The sequence below is a fragment of the Marmota marmota genome, unplaced genomic scaffold (genome assembly GCF_001458135.2).
Source record: "Marmota marmota marmota unplaced genomic scaffold, marMar, whole genome shotgun sequence".
NCBI lineage: Eukaryota > Metazoa > Chordata > Mammalia > Rodentia > Sciuridae > Marmota > Marmota marmota.
Window position 1 is genome coordinate 35970222 of NW_026000082.1, and position 22304 is coordinate 35992525.

At 53.9% G+C, this 22304-nt stretch overlaps 1 protein-coding gene and 1 non-coding gene across 2 annotated transcripts in view; both read right to left on the reverse strand.

The window, feature by feature from the left end:
- Positions 1-1099: 1099 nt before the first annotated feature.
- Positions 1100-22304, reverse strand: part of Ldlrap1 (low density lipoprotein receptor adaptor protein 1) — a 23911-nt gene continuing 2706 nt past the window's right edge. Inside the window, exons 2-9 of the mRNA XM_015484780.2 lie at positions 17355-17497; positions 16423-16535; positions 14348-14462; positions 6991-7063; positions 6578-6661; positions 5850-5980; positions 4315-4349; positions 1100-2986 (exon numbers count right to left, since the gene is read on the reverse strand). Coding sequence (XP_015340266.2) covers positions 2842-2986; positions 4315-4349; positions 5850-5980; positions 6578-6661; positions 6991-7063; positions 14348-14462; positions 16423-16535; positions 17355-17450 — 792 coding nt within the window. The 5' untranslated portion in view covers positions 17451-17497 and the 3' untranslated portion in view covers positions 1100-2841. The remainder of the gene's footprint in view (positions 2987-4314; positions 4350-5849; positions 5981-6577; positions 6662-6990; positions 7064-14347; positions 14463-16422; positions 16536-17354; positions 17498-22304) is intronic.
- On the reverse strand, positions 18434-18535 carry LOC125610458. The gene has a single exon (XR_007340476.1). It is a non-coding gene; the product is annotated as a U6 spliceosomal RNA (small nuclear RNA).

The window sequence follows — 22304 nt, forward strand, 5'->3', positions numbered from 1 at the left end:
CCAACAGCCGACAGCAGAGAGCCTGTCTCTGGGTTCCAGATGTTTTAAATATCACCATCTGAAGAAACGCTTGGAGTCCCCCACAAGCCGCAGCAGAGGGCCAGGCCTGGCCAGCCCCTGTACCGTGGCTGACAGAACCTGAGGAGTGTGGCTCTGCTGTAATGGTCATTGTGAGCTGGACAGGATGCTACAGGCGGTGTGACCACACAAGGTGGTGTGACCCTGGGAGGCCAGGTGAGGCCCACATGGATGTGAGTGCCCTGCCAGGGCATGACAGCTTTCTTCTGAGCCCTGGTGTGCTCGGCAAGAGGGAATTAATAGCCTCTGGGCTCAACACATCCTATGAGTCAGCTCACACAGCCCTTGGCATGCAGTGGGCAGGCCACTAACATTGGTCACTGTCATCAGACTTTCTTAAACATATTTGGGCCAAATTGCACTTTGCTCTGCAATAACCTGTGAGCTGAGTGTACACACTACACACAGTACAGTGGTCACCAGAGTCCCCCAACCCCAGGGAGGGAGACTGGGGGAGGCAGTTGTTCCTGTTCAGATGGGGAAATCAAGGCTCAAGGAAAGAGGCAACTGATCCAGGGTTACAGTCCCTAAGTGGCTGGATGTGGGTCTCCCTACTGTCCTCATCACACATCCTGGGCTCCTGTGGTTCCTGCCTGGCCCTGGCCCCAGCACTGAGCTGAAGCCATTTTCGTGCAGTAGTCCTGCGAATGAACGTATGCTGTGGGTCACTGGAGAATGTGACGGAGACAGCAGGTGTCCTTCCAGGGACAGGAGGCACACACAGGTTTAATACACACTTTAGGGGCTCACAGACCTTGACCCAGGACCCCTGGTGCCAGCCTTTAGAGACCTCACTAGTGCTGACACACTGGTCACTGGTGTGGCCTCGAGTCGTCCAGAGGTGACCTCACCACCACACACGCCTGTCTGCAGGCTGGACCTTCAACAGCACCCCCACTCTGGGTGCTGCCTCTGAGTGTGTACCTGCCCATGTCTGTGGCCACTGCTGCTCCCAACACCAAAGGACAAGAGCCACTGGATGGAGCACTCTGGTCACCAAGCAGCTCCTTCTAAGCACTGCTTATATTTCAAGAGAATATTTATTATTATTTTTTCTCATTAGAAATTCCTTTACAGCATCACAGGGCAAAGCACAAGACTGGGCAGCAGCACATGGAAGCACACCAACGGCCGGCCAGCAGGAGACAAAGGCCACAGTGCAGCCCTCGCAGCCCAGCAGGAGCCCGGCCCTTGTGCCAAGGACGGCCTGAGTCCTGCCCACCCTCGCTGCCTTGTGACGAAGGAGGCCCAGGATGGCAACAGCAGCGCGACTGGGCGGGGAAGGGAAGGTACCCTTATTCTGGCGCAGACCCCAGAAGCCCCCTCCCCAGGCGCCTGCTCTGATTCAGATGCTCAGTCGGAGCCTCGCCTCTGAGATGCCGTTTTCCTGGGGCTGCTGACGCCTGCTCTGGGGAGGCTCCTTGGGATGGAGAAGATGCTCCCGGCTATGCTGGGCTTCAGGATGCCGGAGCCCACAGGGCAGGGCCAGGAAGGAAAGAGAGACTGAAGACGGCTTGCTGCTGCGGTGTCCCGCCTGGGACTGGCCGCAGTGTCAGGAAAGAGAACAGCGGGATGTGCACAGAGTTTGATTTGTTTCACTCTCGGAATCAGCAGACTTCAAACACTTGCATCTTCCCGGAAATCAACAATGAGGCGGGGAGCAGGGCACGAGGCTTATGCCAGCTCTGAGTGGAAAGGCACCAGATGGTTTGTTATGAAACACATTTTGGTCAGAAAATAGCTGGGGTTTTTTGGTTCTTGGGAGGACAACAAAGCTCGAGAAAAAGGAGGAGCAGGTTGCCAGAGGTGGCGGCAGAGGAAGCAGCTTTGGCATCAAAATCTGAGTCCCACTCCCCACACCAGCCCCTCCATGGGCGTGGCCTCAGTTTCTTCATCTGTAAAATGGCCTCAGAACTCTCCTATATGAACCTAGGTGTCGGGTCCATGTCATCCCAACAGCATGGAGGGGCAGGGACACGCACACAGACAACCAGGAAGCAGGCAGAGCCTCATCCAGGGAGGGCGAAGGCAGGGATGAGGCCTTGGGGGTGACTACACAGGTAGTCCCCACAGTCACAGTGGACTCCAGAGTCTGGGCAGCCAGTTCCACTGGTCCAAGCATGGTGGGGGCCGTCCACAGGGATCCTGGCCCCTCCTGGAGGAGGAAGGGCGGAAAGAAAGCTCTGTTTATCAGCACCATCAAGGAGCCCCCGGGCCACGGCTGCTCTGTGTGCTTTAAAGTGCCAAGCCATGGGCTGTCTTTGGTCTGCGGCTGCCCCTCTGAGTGCCTGGGTCCAAGTTTCAAGCCTGGGCCTGCTGGGGACCTGAGGAGGACCAGCTCGAGGACCCAGTCGTGCCTGGGGGCTGCTGAGCTTCATCACTTTCAGCCAGGAGAGGGGATGTCCCCAGAGAAACCTAGGGACATAAAATGCTTTGGTCACTGTCCTGATACCCACAGCTGGAGCAGAGCTGGCTCGGGAGAGAGCAGGAAGTCACAGCACGGCACGGCACATATAACATGCCTGATGGGAAACTGGCCGCTGAGCATGAACCGGGAGTCACTGAATAAATATTCAAGGCATCTTTCAGTTCTAAAGAAGCAGGTTAAAAACCCCCTCTCTCCCCGCTGCTTGACTGCCGCAGCTTTGATCTGCAGGCTGACGCTGCTGTGGGCCGGAAGAGGTGGCCAGCAGGTCCTGGAGCTGGATCCCCTGCCACAGGTGGCTTTGGTCTGGCTGGTAGAATCCTGATGGGCCCAGGCCCTTAGAAGCTGAAGAGATCCTCCTGCTCAGGGCCATTGCTGTCAGGCTTTTCCCAGTCGAGAGGCGAGAGGCTCTGGGCATGATGGATGTCTTGCGCTGACAGTCCAGTGTCCAGGACCTGAGGGTTCGTCCGCGATTGTGCCAGCCTGGAAGGCAGAGCTGTGTGAGCTGAGTGCTTGGGCAAGGAGCTGGTAGGGCCTGAGGAGCCAGTCCAGCCCAGCAGCACAGGACCAGAGAGGGCAGAGCAGGAAGATCGCAGGACACAGGACAAAGGAGAGTCTCTGACCAGTGGGCCGTCCCTAGAGCATCAATCCAAAAGCCAGGCAATAGACACACCGAACCCAAGAGAGGCCAGGGCACAGTACAGGCCTGACCAGGAGTGACCAGGAAGAGGGAGAGGGCAGTGCAGGAAGGCAGTGATGGCCGGCCCTGGCAGGAACCGGCCTAAACTTGAGAACCTTCCTTGGCTATAACCACATCCAACAGCGTGCTCTAGCCCTATGTACAGGGGGACCCCCCAGCGTCCATAGAACTGGGGGAGTTAAGCCAGTGACAGCCCACATCCTCAGAAGGCACTCTGGGTGGTTTGACCAGCAGGAGAGGGGCTTCTGACACCCAGGTGTAAAGAGAGACAGCAGGTCCCCAAGGACAAACGAAAAATCACATCCCTGTGGGATTAGCCCGAGCTACACCAAGGCTGTACACGTTGTTTTCTGATTCCCTGGATTTTGAAATTGTTTAATAAAGGACACATGATACTTGAATAGCTAGGAAAAGCAAAAGAAAACTTTTCTTCAAATGAGGGGTGGTCATCAGCCAATAAAGCAAGAAAGGTGGTAAAAACGTCCCTGTCCCCATGAGGGATCAAGGTGCTGCCTCTGGGGATGGTGCAAAGCGGGCACTGTCCCCACCTGACAGAGCCCAGCAGTGGGAGTGTGGCAAGGGGCTGGCTGACAGGGCGCGGGGCTTCCCCGCAGCCACAGTCCTTTGGGCAGCGTGTCCTGCTACTGCAGGTAGCCATGGCTACAGGATGGCCTCTGGGAAAGTGGGGAAACGCCTCCGCCCTCAGGCTTCACCAAAATACCTCCTGCTGCCTGACGCTCCTCCTCCCTGGGCTTAATTAAGCTCTGCCTTCTCCCTGCCCCACTTCCAAGCAGGCTCCCAGGAGGGGACGCAGCCTGCCCCAGGCGTAGGAAGAAGAAATCGGCCTGAGCTGCAGAGCGTTTAGTTCAGCTCAGATGGTGGCAGAGCAGCCACCAGGAGTTTCTGACCTAACGGCAACAACTTTCTAACTCATCTGGCCGCCCTGGAAGGGGTCCCCCCAGGTAGAGGGGAACCTGTCCCTGGTGATGGCTGAGTGGAAGGAGGGGATCTTGCTCTGGAGGTCAGGCACAACAAAGGCCCTGGGAGGGAGGGGCAGGCAGGGCCAACCCCAAAACCCTGTCCCCAGCACAAGGAACACAGTCAATGTTACCTTGAAAACGCTTCATCCAGGCCATCGTCCAGCTCCTTGGGGAGACAAAGCAGGAGGTGAGAACTCTGCAGGGGAAGCCCACACCCAGCCCCGTGAGCCACAGGGACTAGGGACCCATGTGGGACGAGGGGGAGGCGATGGAGGGAAGGCTCAGGCAGGCCTTGCACCTGGCTGCCACCACCAGCACCTCAGCCTGTGGACCCACAACAGGGTGTGGGGCAGAGAAAGGACACGTCCCAGGCACTGGAACGGAGGCCTCATTCCCAACTCTGCCGCCAGCGTCTGTGAGACTTGGGGCAAGTCACTGCTCCTCTGTGAGACTCAGCTTTTCCTTCCATCAAGTGAGGGGCTGGGTGACTTCCATGGCTTTCAAAATGCCAAAAGGGAAAGGCTGGAGAAGCAGGCTCCCTGGCCTCCATCCTCGCCCAAAGCCCAAATGCCAACGCACGCAGCATGATGGGTGGCAGGACCTGTAGCTGCAGCGGAGAAGCCCTGAGCAAGGTCCCTCCACTGCCCCCGGTGCAGATGGGCAAGGAGCAAGGGTGGTCCCCAGACCACCACGGGTTTGAGGGACACCCAGGTTTCTCAACAGTCAGAGGGACTTGTGAACTGTGGAAGTCTGTCGATGTTCTAGATTTTTTTTTTCTTTTTTTGGTGCTGGGGATTGAACCCAGGGCCCTGTGCACACAAGGCAAGCACTCTGCCAGCTGAGCTCTATCCCCAGCCCTCAATGTTCTAGATTTTTAATAATTAAAGATACACAATAAAAGTAAGTGCAAGATTCTGCAATGGACCCTGGACCAGAAAACGGACATGAAATAGACAAGCGGAGAAAGGCGAGGGTCTGCAGGTTGTGTAACACGGTCTATCCGAGTTACTTCCCCGATGTTCATCACTGCAATGTGGTTATGCAAGACGGTGACATCTAGAGAATCTGGGTGAAGGGACAACAGGAATTCTTTGTATTATTTTTGTAACACAGTCTGAAATCATTTTCAAATGAAAAGCTAAAATTAAAAAAAATAAAATAAAATAAAGCTCCTTGGGAGATTCTGTGGGCAGAGGTCACCCTCCTCACTGCAAGATGAAAAAGCTGAGCCTCGGAGAGTCCGAGGCTTGTGCTGAGTCACAGGGAACGCGGGCCACACTGACAACAGCCCAAGTCTTTGACTCCTCATTTAGACGGCTGCGCGGGGAGGGGTTTCAGGCACAAACTCTGCCACACCAAGAACAAAGGGGCCTTTGGCTGGTCCTGCGGTGGGCAGAGCTGTGGACGCTCAGGCCAAGAGGCTGGGCATTGTGAGGAGACAGCTGTGCTGGGAGTCAGGCCTGCTGGGGACGTGGCCCCAGGTTCAAAGGGGACATTGTTCATCCCCTGCCCTGGGACTGGGTGCTGCTGGGCTGGGTCTGGTCCTCCTAGAGGCCCACAGGTCACGGTGCCAAGGCCTGGACCCTGGAGCTGCCTGAGGCTCATCCAGAGATCTGGTCAAGGATCAGTGAATTCTGTGGGGTCCCCAGGCCACATAGTCACTTACCCAGACAACACTGCTGCTGCTCAAGGCTTGAGGCCGTGGTGCCTCGTCCACATTAGTGGTGTTGGCACTGACCGTGGACAGTGGGGCCTTGGTTGTCTCTTCCAAGTCCAGGAGGTTCCCAGTGGCGACCACTGTGAGGGGGTCCGTCAAGGGTATCAGTGGGAGATGTGTCACTTCTTTCTGAATCCCTCCTTGGACTCAGCCTTGCCCTGACCTGTTGCTCAGACCACCCAGAACCCTACCCATACCTCCTCCCAAAGCTGGACGCGCCTGCAAGATGAGAACCTGTCTCCCACTGAGGGCTGAGACTGAAACCTGAAACTCTGAACTGCACAATGTTGAAGCTGGTTTCTTTTTCAGTACCAGGGATTGAACCCTGGGGCACTTCACCACCCAGCCACATCCCCAGGGTCCTGCTGAGTTTCCCAGGGCCTCACTAAGTTGCTGAGGTGGCTTTGAACTTGCAATCCTCCTGCGCAGCTCTTAGGTTTTCAGAGAGAGCGCACACACCCTGCCCCGGGACACATCTAGAAAAACGTGTACCAAGTGGGCTTTCTTTTTTCCTGCCTACATTTTCTAATTTAACCACAACGAACATGTATTATCGATTTAACAACAAAACAAAATCAAACATCAAGATTTGCCCAGCCCTGGAAGGAGAGGCCCCCGAGCGGAAGGCAGGCCCCATGCCCTGCAGCTGAAGGGCCCCTCCCCTGGCCAACACTCACAGCTCTTCAAAGATGGGGCGCTGTCGCGGCAGGTCCCTGGGACATCCCCTCCCTCCTGGACGGCTTTCTCCCTCTTCTCCTTCTCTGTGTGATCAAGACACAGCAAGCAGAAGCCTCAGACCCCGGCACTGTCTCCTGCAATCCCTGGGCAGGAGGCAGGCGGCGAGCAGTCTTGGGGTAGTTTTAGGTCTCCAGCCAGGAGGAAGGACAACTTGAAGAAGCCACTGAAGTCTCACAAGCACCCCAAGGGAGGGAGATGGCCACTGCCCTTCCATCGGGTGGGAAAAATGAGACCCAGGTAGCAGGACCTGTTCAAAATCACAGCCAGGCGAGGATGAGGCTGGGAGTCAGTCAGGTCTGACTGGGGGCCCTTGCCCTCCCGCCCGCCCATGACTTCGATGAAAAAGACTCACCTTCTTTGGACACCTGCCAGAACTCAAAGGCGACTTTGAAGGCCTGGGCTACAGTGAGGGTGACAGCCTGTGCCTGAAAAACAGGAAGTGGGGTGGGGAGGCCTGTGGTGTCAACCAAGGAAGAGCAAGCAAACTTGTGTGGCTGGGGACTCAGGCCAGGTGCCGTGGTCCCCCCTGTAGCTCCTATGCCTCCCTCCCTGGCTCGGGAGGGAATGCCTGGGGCAGCAGGTATGGTCTGGCTCTTCATCTGATACCAAAGCAACCTAGGCATGAAGACAGTCTAGAGAAGCAGCCCAGGCCCCGTTCTCCCCACCTCCAGGGAAGTCCCCACCCTGCTCCAGCTGCCCCATGGCAAGGGCTGCCCTCGCCAGGCTTTCCTCCCTGAAGTCAGTGAGCTGAGGCTCACATCCTGGAGAAGCCCCTGAGCACTCGGGGACTGCACACCTGAGCCCACAGAACTGGAGGTCAGAGGCTGGGGCTGGCAGAGTCCAGCCACGGCCTGAAGATCCCTGGCCAGGGAGGCAGGTCAGACCATCCAGGGCTATGCCAGGCGAGCCAGCAGGGCTGACAGCTGGGTCCCGGCAAGGGCGGCGTCGCCTTACAAACTTCCCGGCAGGAGCAAGATGGTAGTGAGTGTCAGGGACCAAACCATTCAGCTCTACTGGAACCAACCCGTAAGGGGTGGGGCACACCTCAGCCCTTCACCCCTAAGGAACCCCATCCTTGGTCTCCAATCCCATTCAAATGTCACTACTTCACTCCTGTCATCACCTACCTCTCTGTGGTCATCATGCATATGAAAGTGTCACTAGCTGGGGCCAGGGATGTAGCTCAGTTGGTAAAGGGCTTGCCTCAAGTGCACAAGGCCCTGGGTTCAATCCCCAGGACCATAAAAAAAAAAAAAAGAAATTTTCACTAGCTCACTAGCCTGTGTCCCCTGAGCTGTGTGCTCCCTACCTGTAAGGGTCAGTCTGAACCTCCTCCCCAAGAGCAGGCCACGCCCCTCCGAGGAGGCTGCAGGCTGGATGAATCACAGCACTCAAAGGGGCCGGCCTCAACCAGCCAGGACCTTCCTGGGCCACACTCCACTCAGCACTTCCTCTCTGGGACCCGGGATTCCAGTTGGAACCTGCGCAGCTCAACTCCAGGCGTGGGAGCTCCAGAGCTCACGGCTGGGGCTGGAGCTGGAGCCCTAGAAACACCACCCAGCTTCCTTCTAGAAGCTCTGGGTAGGAGAAGAAAGCACGAGACCCCTTCAAGTGCACCACAAGTTCAGACCTCGCCAGCCTCAGCCACACTCCCCCTTCTACCAGACAACATGGTTTAATTGAGAAATGAATCCGTGGCCACTGCCTTCCCAAAAAAAATTTTTTTTTTAAGTTTTAAAATCCCTAAACAAGCTGACTGATCCGTGCCAATTAAACTTCACCAAGTATAAAATCTCATTTGAATGTCTCCGTCATTTACATTTTTGATGGAAGTACGGGTGCTTTATGGCAAAACTTAAATATGGTAATTAAGTATGAAGCTCTTCACAGCTGTTTACAATTTAAGCTGTCATGTCTGAATCAAGTTTAATAGACCCAGTTACCATTGAGAATTGCCCATGAACTAAAAATATGGGCTAATTACCAACCCGAGTCAGATCACTATACACCAGAGCAAGGGCTGGTCACCCAGTGTGGCTGGGATGTGGAAACACCAATATTTTTGCCTGTAGGAAACCTGGGGACACAAGCTTAGACTGTTTTTGCATAAATCTGCTTCACATTTGCATACATTCCCGCCACTTTGCCCTGACGTCCCAGGCTGTAAGTTAAACCAAATATAACCAGAGCTGTAGATTCGCGAGTGCAGGTGGCTGAAGGCCCAGGCGCAGTGGGGTCTGCGAGGATCTAGTACCAGCTGCAGGATCTAGTACCAACCTCAGAGGACAAACTGCTCAGGCCTGCCGCGGACAGCCTTCGTTCCCCACTCCCATGGCCGGTGCCAGTCTCCTCTGAGTACCGCTGACTACAGGTCTGTCTCATTACCTGACCAGCTTCTCTACCCAGTTTTCACGTCCCTGCCTTGTTTCCAGTGACTGGCCAGGTACTAGGCCAACTGAGCCCTGCTCCCTAAAAGGAGAGAGCCTTACATGAGGATCACTCCAGGAAGGCCAGCAGCCCCTATGCCCAGGTAGAGTGGGGGCATATAGTCCCTGGGCCTGTGGAGTGACCCTGAGCTCCTCCGCCTCCACTTCTGTACTTGGAGGCCTCGGTGGGCACTTCTACCTGTTGCCGGTGGATGGAAATGTCTTTATGTAGGGAGCTTCTTCTGGCCGTGCCCAACAGGACCAGGGAAAGGAGGCCTGGGGGCTCTGCTGCCCCAGCACTGGCCTGGCTGGTGAGTGACGTGGGGATGAACCCCTTCTCCAAGCTTCCCGCAGGAGGTGCAGGGAGACAGAGACTCCAGGAAGGCAGGCTGCCACACCCTCACGGTCTCGGAGTCTCAGCCGTGTTAAGACAGTGCTGTCCCAGCACCAGCCGCCCCACCACGGCCGCCTGGCAAACTCCTACTCGCTGCTCATCCTTTGAAGTCCCTGTCTCTGGGGAGACTTCCTGACCTCCAGGAAGGTTGGAGAACCTCCACTCTGGAGTTAAGCCCTCCGGTTACTGAAGCTGAGCCCCTGCCTGCAGACTTGTACAAGTCCCCAGGGTCCCCAGCACTCCCCACCAGGCACAGCCCCCAGGCCTCCCTTCTCTGGTCCCACTGGGCACAGCCAGAAGAAGCTTCCTACAAAAACATTCCTGTCCGCCGGCAGGTGGCCCAGGAAGGGCATACCACACAGCAGCGGGAGCTCAAGGCACCGCCTGTCTTCTGCCTCCCCGTGAGGAATCCTGTGAAGTCTTGAGAATCTCTGGGTTTCCAAACAGGGCCAGGGGCTAGCTAAGGCCTTGGAGTACCAGGCAGTGTTGTGTGTCACCTGGGGTGGGCTGTGTCTCAGAAAAATGGGGGACCCTGTGGAAGCAAAGAATGGAGAGAAGGACAAGCTGCAGTGCAGCCAGTCAGTCCTGACCACGGACAGGATCTGCTGAGAGGAGGGAGGAGCCTGGTGTCTGGCAGGAGCCCTGCCCTCTGTTGACTGCCTTTCTGACCGGGGGCGGCCGATTTCCTTCAGGTGTGTCTGAGGTGCTCTGAGCCCAGGCCGGGCCTCCCTGGGAGGTGCCAGGCTAGCTCGCTCTTATCCTACCCCCATGCACAAGGGAGCCCCTGCACCTGGGAGTGGCCCTCCACCCGGGCCCTCTTGCTGCAGCAGCAGCTGAGGGCCCCTGCCCAGGACACACTCCAGTCAGTAGGAGGAACTGGCGAACAATGGGACAAAATGAGCCCGTATTTTAAGTCCATGTGGCCTCATAAGAACCAACACCAAGAGTCACTGTCTAGGGAACAAGGCTGCCACTGGAGAAGTTCAGCCGCCGCAGTTCAGGAGCCTGCAGTATCACAAGACCCCAGGTGAGCGCCCAGTTTCATAGAGTCTGCAAGAAACAAGGGGGCAAAATCAGCACAGCGGTACAGGCCTGTGATCCCAGACTCAGGAGGCTGAGGCAGGAGGATTGTGAGTTCAAGGCCAGCCTCAGCAATTTAGTAAGGTCCTAAGCAACTCAGTGAGACCCTGTCTCCAAATGAAAAATAAAAAGGGCTGGGGATGCAGCTCAGTGGTTAAGCACCCCTGGGTTCAATCTCCAGTACCAAAAAAAAAAATCACTGAGGTAATCTCTTTATTCTGTTGATAGACAACAGCCCAGAGAAGGGCAGGATCTTATCAAAGGCCACATCAGCCATTAGGAGACTTCTTGTCTGTCTCCTACTATGTGTGCCTTCCATGATCCTTTGTGGTAGGCTGAATCAGGGCACCACAGATGTCCCTGTCCTAATCCCTGGAACCTGTGAATGTTACCGTATATGGCAAAAGGGCTTTGCAGACAGGATTAAGTCAAGGACCTTGCGATGTGGAGATTATCCTGGATTACCTAGTGGGCCCAACGTCAACAGGGCCTCGAGTGGGGTCAGGAGAGCCAGAGAAAGAAACAGCAAGGTGACGACAGAAGCAAGACTGGAGGTTGACCTGCTCAGGCCCTGAAGGTGGGGGACAGGGCCGCGAACCCAGGATCGCAGGCGACCTCTGGAAGGAAGAAAAGACCAGGAAACAGTCCCCCCTGGAGCCTCTGGGAGAAACACAACCTGCTGACCCACCTCAGATCTCTGACCCCCAGAACTGTGAAAGGATAAACATGTCTGGCTTTAAGCCACTAAGTCTGTGGTCACTTGTTACAGCGTCATAGGAAACATACAGTACCTAGAGCAGGTGGGCCGCAGGAAGCCAGGCCCACTGCTCTGATGTCCTCCACGGGTCCTTTTACACAGGAAAGGGAGAGCCATGGGGACTGGGGACCAGGCTCTTGGCAGTGACAGAGGTCAACTGAAGCTGACACTGAATCAGCAGATGTGGGAATCTCTTTACAGGGAAGATGCTCCGATCACAGGGCCGCAGAAACAAAGCCACGATGCCAAAGGCTGACCTGCCCCAGCTCCATGTTCCCAAATTCAAGACAAATGCCCAAGACCACCGAGGTCTCTCATCCACCCATCCAGCTAGATGTGTCAGGGTCAGCCTGGAAATGGGACAGAAGCTCGCAGCCCTCCCAGCTGCACAGAGGGGAAGGAATGTGGGTTCAAGTGTCCTCTGCTCTTGCTGGCCGTCATCTTCAGCAAGACAACTGGGCTCCGAGGGTGTTTCATTATAAATCTCAAAGAAAAACAACAGCGAACAACAGTGTCCCGGCGCAGAGTGTCCTGAGGGTCAAACAAGAAAACCCTTAAAGCCAGGCACTAAAATGAGCATGCGGAGGGTGATGAAGCCTCTCCCTCCCTGGGCTGGTCACAGCAAGTACAGTCCCCTGAGGGGTCCATCCCAGGAGCTGGGCACTGACCTCTCATCTCCAGGGCCTACGCCCTCCCAGGTCTGCACCCTGCAGGATGCAGTGGTCCCTGGTAATCTCACACCTAACAAATCCTTTTTTTTTTTTTTTTTTTAAATATTTATTTATTTATTTATTTTTAGTTCTCGGTGGACACAACATCTTTGTTGGTATGTGGTGCTGAGGATCGAACCCGGGCCGCACGCATGCCAGGCGAGCGCGCTACCGCTTGAGCCACATCCCCAGCCCAGGTTCTGTATTTCTAATGAGAAATGTACATAAGGATTGACATCCCACAAAAAGCTCTATCTTAATAATTCCAAAGAGTTCACTTGAACTGAATTCAAATTTTATTAGTTTTTTCGTTTAAATTATTCTCACTCTTAAAATTCTAGGAATTCACCTTTGAGGGACTTGCTTCTTTTGGGAGGCAGTTTTATCCCATACCTTAATTCTATATAAAAAAAGATTGCCATTTGAGGTATGATGGAAGTCTCTCTAACCTACAAGCATCATCTTCTATTTATAACAGACACTTTCACATTGCATAGCCAACCTTGTATGTTATATTCTGGCAGTTTTCATCCACAGAAGAATTAAGAATAGGAAACTGCAGTAATCCCAAAGAAGCAGCCTGTTTAATAGAAAGAGAATGCAAAGTTAGCATTTGAACGCAGAAAGGATAAGGAATTTGAAGGAATGAGAGATATAAAAGAGGGAAGGAGAGAATCATCTATGCTGAGTTTAATATCAAGCCTAATGCACTGAGGCATGACACTTCCACTGTTACTCTCAATCAATATGAATCACTGAATCACCTCTGTGTCTTCCTCTTTGCCTTTTCCTTTAATTTCCCTTCCTCTTTTTCCCTTAATACCATTTCTCTACTGCGCATATTCAGATTTCCCCAACTGTACCCAAAATGTCCTCAATAGCTTTCTCCACCCATGCAGGATTTTAATAATCGAGGTTCACTTGTATTTGGTGGTCTTGACTTGTATTAAACTTAAAAGGCAGCAAAATCAAACTGTTTAAGATTATTCTTAAAAAGAATCCACTTCCCTCATTTAGATCTATTAAAAATCTTAGTTTATTTGCGTTGTTTTGTTAATTCTGTCTGGATATGGTCTGACAGGAAAATAAATAAATAAATAAAATACTTGAACTAGAGTTAAGGAAAGTTATGGAAATCTTTCATAGTAATTAGTTTAGATAGGATGGGTTAAGGAAGTAGATCAATGAAGGCCAAATACAATGAAAACATTTGTTACAAATTCCTGAATTTTTGCATGGAAATGGAAGGAGACCCTCAGGGTTATACAAAAGTACATACAAGAGGAAGTGAGGGGAAAGGGAAAAATAATACAAGGGGGACAAATGAATGACAGTAGAGGGGGCAGAGAGAGAAGAGGGGAGGGGAGGGAGGGGAGGGGGATAGTAGAGGATAGGAAAGGCAGCAGAACACAACAGACACTAGTATGGCAATATGTAAATCAATGGATGTGTAACTGATGTGATTCTGCAATCTGTATATGGGGTAAAAATGGGAGCTCATAACCCACTTGAATCAAAGTGTGAAATATGATATATCAAGAACTATGTAATGTTTTGAACAACCAACAATAAAAAATTAAAAAATAATAATAATAATTGGCACCAAAATAGACCAATGATAAAGAATAGAAGATACAGAGACAAACCCACACAAATACGGTTATCTAATACTAGACAAAGCCACCAAAAACATACATTGAAAAAAGATAGCCTCTTCAACAAATGGTGCTGGGAAAACTGAAAACACATATGTAGCAAAATGAAAATTAAACCCTGTCTTACTCTACACAAAACTCAACTCAAGGTGGATCAAAGACAGGCACTAGAAACAAGAGACCCTGTGCCTAACAAAAGAAAAAGTAGGCCAAAATCTGCATCAATGCCTGCTTAGGATCTGACTTCCTTAACTAGATACTTACAAGCACAACAAGTAAAATCAAGAATCAATAAATGNTTTTTTTTTTTTTTTTTTTTTTTTTTTTAAATATTTATTTATTTATTTATTTTTAGTTCTCGGCGGACACAACATCTTTGTTGGTATGTGGTGCTGAGGATCGAACCCGGGCCGCACGCATGCCAGGCGAGCGCGCTACCGCTTGAGCCACATCCCCAGCCCCTAACAAATCTTGTTACAGAGAGGAAGCGGCCCAGGTACTTCCTGGACAAAGGCGAGTCACTGGGCACAACCAGGCTGTCCTGTGGGGCGCCACTGACTACAGGCCTGCACAATGCCATTGGCTCTCAGCAGCCACTTGAGATTCCCAGGGGTTGCGTCCATTGTTAATGGACTTTCACCTTTGGGTCTTGCCTCCTCCCAAGAGCAGCGCCAGCTCCCCACTGACCATTTTCCGCTTGGTGCAGAGGAAGGCATGGCACTCGAGGTTCTCGCTGTGCTGGCTCTGCGCAATGTATGCGAAGACTTTGTCGTGCATCTTGTCTGCCGTACAGTAGGAGATCCTGAAAGGCAAGTGGGAAGTGTCACCAGACCCAACAGGGCCTGACCACAGCTTGGATGTGCTGTAGGGCATCTCCCCTGAATTTAAAGAGCCTACTATCCCCTCTTCTCCAAGGCCGGACTGTAGATTCAGCCTTGGCCTCCAGGCCTGGCATCCTGCACCTTCTGGGGGGGAAGGACCCAGGCCAGGAACTGGGGGTAAAGACCAGAGGAAGCCACCTCCTTCCTCCCCCTCCCATGTTGAGCCACACTCCAAAACAGTAGGAGCTGATGCCCAACTGCACCCCAGGCAACGGGTCAAAGCTTTCCAGACAGAGCCTTGCTTCATTCTCAGAGCTTCCCTTGGAGATGGGAAAACTGAGGCTAAAGGTCTGGGACGACAGGGCTGGTGGCAGAGCTGGACCTAAACTCACCTGTGGGATTCCAGAGTTGTCCCTGAAAGGTCTGTTCTAACTGGGGGTAGGGACACCGCCCTGCTCGTTCTGCCCGTCACCCAGCCTCCCCTGCCAGGTCATCAGGGGAACTCCAGCCCATGTCCCCCAGGGTGGCTGGGATCAGGAGCAGCACATCTTCTGGAGGTGCTGCTAAGGGTGGGGACCTAGAACTAGGGTTGGGCATGTGAAGATGGTGACAGGATCCCCAGTGGGTCTGGGTGGAGACTCCGCAACTCGTTCTGCAGGGAACACCCTCTTGTGTCCCCGGCCCTCATCTGCTGGTCCTCTCTGCTGGATTCCCCCACTCCTCCCGTCCTAGGAATCGTGACCAGGGGAGGAGCCGACAGCCCAGGAGCCGAGAGGCCCCAGCTTCAAGCTTCAATGACACCACTCCCATGGCAGTGCTGAAGGCCTGCAGGTGGACAGAAGGGGTGCACATCCCCAGCTGCCTCTTATTTCTAGGGATCCAGCCTCTTGCCCAAATGGCCCTGGGTCCTTGGAATCAGTCGGCCAGATCTTGTGATTCTTCAAGCCCCAGCAGGGTGTTACCTCCCCTGAGAGGCATTCCCAGATTTCCCCAGGCAAGCCCTTCCTCTTCTGTTCCCCCCCACCCCAACACTCTGTCTCCTATTTCCTCCCCTCCTGTCCCTCCTAGACTGGGAGCTCCTGGAGGACAGAGCCTGAGTCACATCCCTCATCTGGCACAGACATCAGCAGAGCAGGTACTTGGAAAGACAGGCTGGTGGCATCAGCAAGGTGAGAAAAGGCATCTGCTCAACACTCTGACCCCAGCACATGTGCCCCCACGCTGGCCCAGGCTGCAGCCAGCTGAGCCAGCTGCCTGGGGACAAAGCAAGAAAGTGGAAGGAGGCCTGGCAGATGGGGGCCTGCTGGACAGAGCTCTAGCCTGGGTATCCTGGTCCCTGTCCAGCTGCCACCTCACTGTAGCAGAGGCCATTCCCTCTCTGGGCCTCACTTTCTCCATCTGTAGAATGGACTGGGACCCCTTCTAGTTCTTAAGTTCTACAGGTGACCAGCCAAGAGAGAAGTGGAGGTAGCCTGAGGCTCCAAGGGCTAAACCCTGCCTCCCTGGGACAAGAGAGCCTCAGAGGGACCATCTACACACTGTGGCTGCAGATCCTGGGTGACCCTCTGGAATGCCCGGCCAGTTGCCCAGGGCTGAGCTACTGCATTTGCGGTGAAAGAGGCAGGGAGTCTGTAGCTCTGTGCTCCAGGCCGAGTCGGCACTGCGCAGGTTGAGGTGGGCGCACAGGGCCAGGCCAGACCAGGCCTCAGCTGCTTGCTGCACCTGCACCTTAGTGGAAGACTCGCTGTGAGCTGGGTGCTGTGTGGGAGCATTCTGTTACGGCTCAGGGAGGCAGGACCTGCTCCCATCCCATCTAACAGATGAGGACATGAAGACTCTACCATCACCCTGACAGAAAGCAACAGAGCCTGGACTCAGCTAGACCACTCGATGCACCACCCCAAGAGGCAGTGACATGGGCCACCGCCGTGCTGAGCTTACCTGTAAATGGACACGTTCTCAATGAGCTGATTGGTGAGGTTGTCAGTCAGGATAATGCCCCGGGGTGACACTTTGAGAGTCACCTTCTGCAGCTTCTTCCCACTGGCCTTGGCCTGGGGAAGGGAGAAGGAAGGCAGAGGTAGGTCAGGAGCTGCCTATTTACGTGGGGCCCTGCCTCGCGGCTGCGCCTAGCTGCCCCAGGCCCACAGGCAGGGCCTGCGTGAGGCCTTGGCTCAGGCCAGTGCCGTGGGGAGGGTGCTCAGCCAGCCCCTCCTGCAATAAAAACAGGATAACAACTGCTGCTGTTCACCAGTACCCTCAGCCTGCCAAGCACTGGACCTCACAGGCAGCGGGGTGGACTCTCATCCTTCCCCCCCAGGAGGAAGTGAACTCAGAGGGTGAGGGACTGGTCCAAGGGCACACAGCTGGGAGGGATGCCAGACGGTGCTGAAGGCTATCTCCACCAGCAGGATGACGTGGGAGTGCTCCACTCACCACTCCTGCCAGCACCTGAGCCATAGGGTCGAGGTCACTAAGGAAAGTGGATTAAAGGGCCATACTCACTAAGAGCTGGGAGGGGCCAATCTGGTCCCTCGTGGGCTACACTCTCTCGGGCCACTGGGCACATGGTCAAATGATAGCAACCTCCCCACCTCCCCAGCACTGGTAAGCCACCAAAACTCAGGCAAAGAGGCTGAGCCATGGAGTTGAGACTGAAAGTGGCCACAGACATGTTGGCTGGAAAGGAGGACACTGACCCTGACCCAAGTCCAGTGGATCTCCTCCATGTGAGGCCACTGAGCTGACACACGAAGACTCCAGGGCAGGGCCAGGCTCAGACATCCCACTGAGGTCATGAGCTGGGGAAAAGGGACAGCTGGGAAGAAGCTGGCCCTGGCTGTAGCACCTACCCCCCTCCCCAGGGCACTTACAGTGGCCACGATCCTCTTGACAGCAGCGGCTGACAGCTCCTCGCCTTTGGGCCGCTCCACCAGTGTCATGCCCAGGTACTTGAGGCTGAAGAGCATGCCCTCCAGCAGCGTCTCCCGGGTGTCCGTCCAGTTCTCAGGCAGCTCTGGGGTAGGACAGGGAGTCCCTCAGAAAACCAGGAAGGAACACTGTGGTGCCCCTGCCACCATTTTTACTACCCATGAAGAACAGTTTCTAGAACACACCCAGCACTGATAAGCAGCTTTCCACAAACTGCCCCCACGAATTCTCAAAGAGCCCACGAGCAGGTCTTTTATCACAGCCACTGCAGACAACGATGCCGGGGCCCAGCAGGCTGCCACACAAGCCCACAGTCAGTGCCGGGGCCGACTCGGCCACGTGTCCAAGTCCCCAGCCAAACTCAACTTCAACGCTTCTTTTTTTTTCTTCTTCCCCAAGTAAAAAAATCCATTTTTTTTTTTTTTACTTTTAAAAGACATTATTATTGGGGCTGAGTGGTGGCTCAGCAGTAAAGCACTTGCCCAGCACATGTGTGGCACTGGGTTTGATCCTCAGCACCACATAAAAATAAATAAATAAATAAATAAATAATGCAGGTATTGTGTCCATCTACAACTAAAAATATTTTTTTCACAAAAAATATTTTTTAAATGTTATTAAAGCACAATTCACATGTCATAAAATTCATCTGTTTTAAGGGGACAATTCAGTAATATTTGGTAAACTTACAAGTAGAGCACCTGTCACCACAATCCAGTCCCCAAACACTTTCGTCATCCCCAAGGTGCCTCCACCTGTTTCTCTCTTTCCACCCCAGTGGTAGGAAGCCGCCAGGCTGCTTTCTGTCTCAAGGTTTTGGGGACCTTCGGTGTTAAATCTTTCTGTTTCAAGATTTGCCTTTTCTAGACATTTTATGCAAATAGACTCAGCGAGGGGCCTTTTGTGTCAGACTTCTTTAACTTATGGAGCTCACTTTTTTGGTCTTTGAGACTGGTCAAAATGTTAAAAATTTGATGCCACCTAGATTTGGTTGGCAGCCCTGTGGGTGCCACAGGTAGTCAAAAATATGGAGCACTTAGGGAATTTGCCTGTCACCCTTGCACTGGGCCATGCTACTCTTCTCTGTTTCATTCCAATTTTACCATCGGTGCTGCGGAAGCAAGCGCCAGTGCTAACTTCTGCCCCTTCTCTTGCTGCAGCCTTGGTGAGGTGGGTATGAGCCCACGCTACAGTCAGGAGGCAGAATGGAGGGGAAGGGACATGAGACAAAAGTCACACACCACAGCAGAGGGATGAGGCCCCGGCTGGCCACCGTGGTCCAGCCTGAACTGCCTCACTCTGCCTGCACCTGAGACCCAAGGGTTGGTGAGGGCAAAGGGTTGGGGGAGGGCGGCAGCAGCTCAAGGAGCTCTGGGTGATGTCGCCTTATCATTCTGGCAGACCTGGTTCAAGTTCCAGCTTTGCTGCCTGCTCCCCCCAACCCATTCTCAGAAGAGCCCCCCGTCCCCTTTGAGACTGATAATGCCCTCCTCTGGGGGGTGACAGTAATGGCAGAGCAGGCTACATGGGAAGGGTCCTCTGAGAACTCTGGATGAAGACTAACGTCAGGAAGGCTGGGAAATGAGGGATGAGTCAGTCACTGGATAGGGACACAGAGCAGGAGGGAGGGCTGGAGACAGCCCCACCCCTCAGGAAAGGGCCCTGTGGAGGCAGAGACACAGGGGAGGCGCATCCCGCATGGGAGGCTTTGCCCGTCCCAGGTTCCTCGGTGGAGCTCACGCCCGGCACCCATCCCTGGGAGGGAAGCACAGTAAGGAAGCAGTACGAAGGTCCCCAGGCCCCTCACCTGTAGGACCCTGTCTGTCCTTATCAGCCCACGCAGATGCTGCCCTTGGGGGAGGTGTTCACGCTGACCATACCCATTCTACAGATGAGAAACTCCTCAGAAGCACACACAGTCTTGCTAAGGACACAGCAGGATCCACACAGGAACCAGTTTCTAGGGGCCACCAGAGAGGTAGCCAGCCTCCTTAGGCCATTCTCTGGACGGGGTCTGGGAGAGGTCTGTGCCCACCCTGCCTCCTCCTGGGCCTCCTCGCCAGCACTGATGCTCAGCCACAGGAGGCAAGTTTAGCTCTGGCATCAGGGGCTCCAGGGCAGCTGAGCCCTGGCAGGGTCATGGGTCTCCCCACGAGGTTCGGCTGGGCTCTGGTGTTGCTGGACTGTCAAGAGCAGAGTCCTGGGCCCAGGGCGCACCAGGCCCCCTACGCAGTCTGTCTCCTACAGCCCCTCCTAGCACCTATCTCAGCACTATAAGGTCCGAGGGCTGTCCCCCTCCTCTACAATCAGGAGACTGCACTCACACTCCTCTGGATTTGGGTTGAGCAAGCCACTGTCCCCCTCGGAGGTTATTTCCTCATCTGAGAGGGAGTGTGTGTGTGCGTGCGTGTGTGCTGGGGTGGGGAGGTCATATGGGGACCTCGTGTTATCCCTTCCGAGATCCTGGTGAGCAGGGATTTGCTAGCTGACCCAGAACAGGCATTTGGTGGGTAAAAGAACAACCTGGAAGACCTCATCCCCAGCTCTGGCCTGATGCACTGCCCATGAGCCTTCCCTCCTGGGCCTCTACCCTAACATGAGGCCTGGTCCTCACTGAGATGACCCTAAAGCCCAAAGTAACCCCATCCTCTGTCCCATCTGCCAGAAGCCTAATCCATCTGATCCTCCAAAAAAGCAGCAGAAAGTTCTTCTTGGTGTGTCCCTGGTACTACGTCAGATGATGGGGGACCCAGAACAATTCAGGCCCTGCTCTCAAGGAAGCCAAGACTAACAACATCATCTCTTGGGTGAATCAGAGCTACCGTGTTGATAAAGATGAATAATCAAAGCTGGGGCTGGGATGATAGCTCAGCTGGTAGAGTGCTTGCCTCATGTGCACAAGGTCCCCAGCACCACCAAAAAAAAAAAAAAAAGAAAGAAAAATAATAATAATAAAAAGCTACCCTCCAAGCAAGCGTTCTTTCACTCCAATTTCACAGACAAGGAAACTCAGGCTCCAAGGACTCTGGCTCTAAAACCCAAGCTCCTGATCACTGGATAGACCATCTGTCCCTGAGGCCAGCTGCCTTATCTCTAGGAGAGGGTCAAGGAGAGGGAGAGATTCTTATAGCTGGAGGTATTTGCTCCACCTGGACTGGGTATTCCTAACACTAGTGGCTTCCTTTCTGTGGGCCAAGATACCAAGACCACTTTGGACCTGAGCCCATCTAAAGATGGCACAGGCAGAGCTGCACTGCCCATTGCCTGCGTCCTTGGCAGACATTGCTAACTGACCGCAGCTTGATTTCCCCCAGTTTCAAAACAGGGCCCCAAGGCAGGCCACACCAATCAATCAGGGCTGGCCTTGTTCATTCATTATCCATTCCTGCCCTAAAGCAAACATCCTTCCTCCCCTATTTTTGTGACCCCACTCTCTCATTTCCTGTGGCTCAGCCTTTTTCTGGTCCCTTTCCAAAGCCACTTCCGATCCCTCCATTCCAAAGGGCCAAAGCTTGCCAAGGTCACTGGTGATCTCTTTGCTGTCAAAACATTCCCCTGTCCTACTTGACCTCTGAAAAATGCTTGCCATTTTTCTGCATTCCTCCCTTCCTGGACTGACCCTTCCATATTCTACTCCCTCCTTGTAAAGTGTCTGCTACTCCCTGGCCTCAGAGGCCCCGGGTCTCCACACCTTGCTTGACAGATGATGCAACTGAGGCCCAGAGAGGGACAGTACCCGTTTGAAGTTACAGCAAGTGGGGGCAGGGGAGGGGGTCCCAGACCCCTACACCCAAGCCCCACAGTGACTGTTCCCATCTCTTTTCCCACAACACAGAGACCCCAGCAGCTCCAACTGTGCAGAACTGCCTCCTCATAAGGCAACACTACTTTCCAACTTCTGAGCTTCTGTTCAAATAGTTCTATCTAAAATGATTTTCTTCCCTTCACTTGATCCAAACCCCATTCATCCAGGCTCTTCCAGGAAGCTCTGAGGCAGCATAGCCCAGTGGTTAGGAGCAAGAGCCTTAGTCCTACCATTCCAATTCTGGTGCTTTGTGTTAGAGTGATCCTCAGTTAATTATCTTCCTGAGCCTCAGTTTTCTCATCTGTAAAACGAGAAGCAACAGTTCCTAGGGTAAGGGGCTGTCTTGTTTTGTCTTTCACGTGTGTGACGGGGGTAGATACTAGGGATTGAACCTAGGGGCCCTCTACCAACTGAGCCACATCACCAGCCCTGTTTTTTTGTTTGTTTGTTTGTTTGTGGGGGGGGGGGATAGTCTTATTAAGTGCTGGCTTCAAACTTGTGACCATCCTACCTCAACCTCCTGGGATGCTGGGATTGCAGGCATGCGCTGGCCTCCGAGGGGCGTTCTGATCCTTGGATAATAAACTGAGATAATGAGCTTGTAAACTGCACTCAGCCAGGGCCAGCCGGTGGCAGGTGCTCCACACTCTCATCCCTCTGCGAGTGTGAGCCTCCACCTCCTCCACAGCCACACCCCCATTGCCAAGGAGATGCCTGCTTGTGTTTTCGCCTCAAAGGACCTACCAACCACATCTGCCCTCCCAGTACCCGGTATGCAGAAGGGGTGCCCTGACCAGCAGTGCCATCCAATCTTGTCCTGCTTTGCCTTGTCCCCATTCCTGTCACTGGTCCTCCCTTTCCTCTGGGAGGCCTGGTTCCTCTCTGGTCTTCCTGTGCACATGGCTCTTCTCGTGAGATGTGAGATCTTTGGGGCCCACATCTTCCTCTCTGCAGCCAGCAGCACCGGGCCTCGGTACTGACAGACCCACGGAGTTTCTCACCACCCTCGTCCTGCTCACCGGTCATCACCTCAAACAGGATCCACTCAGAGCATCCGGCTCAAGGCCACATGCTCTCAGAAGGAGCC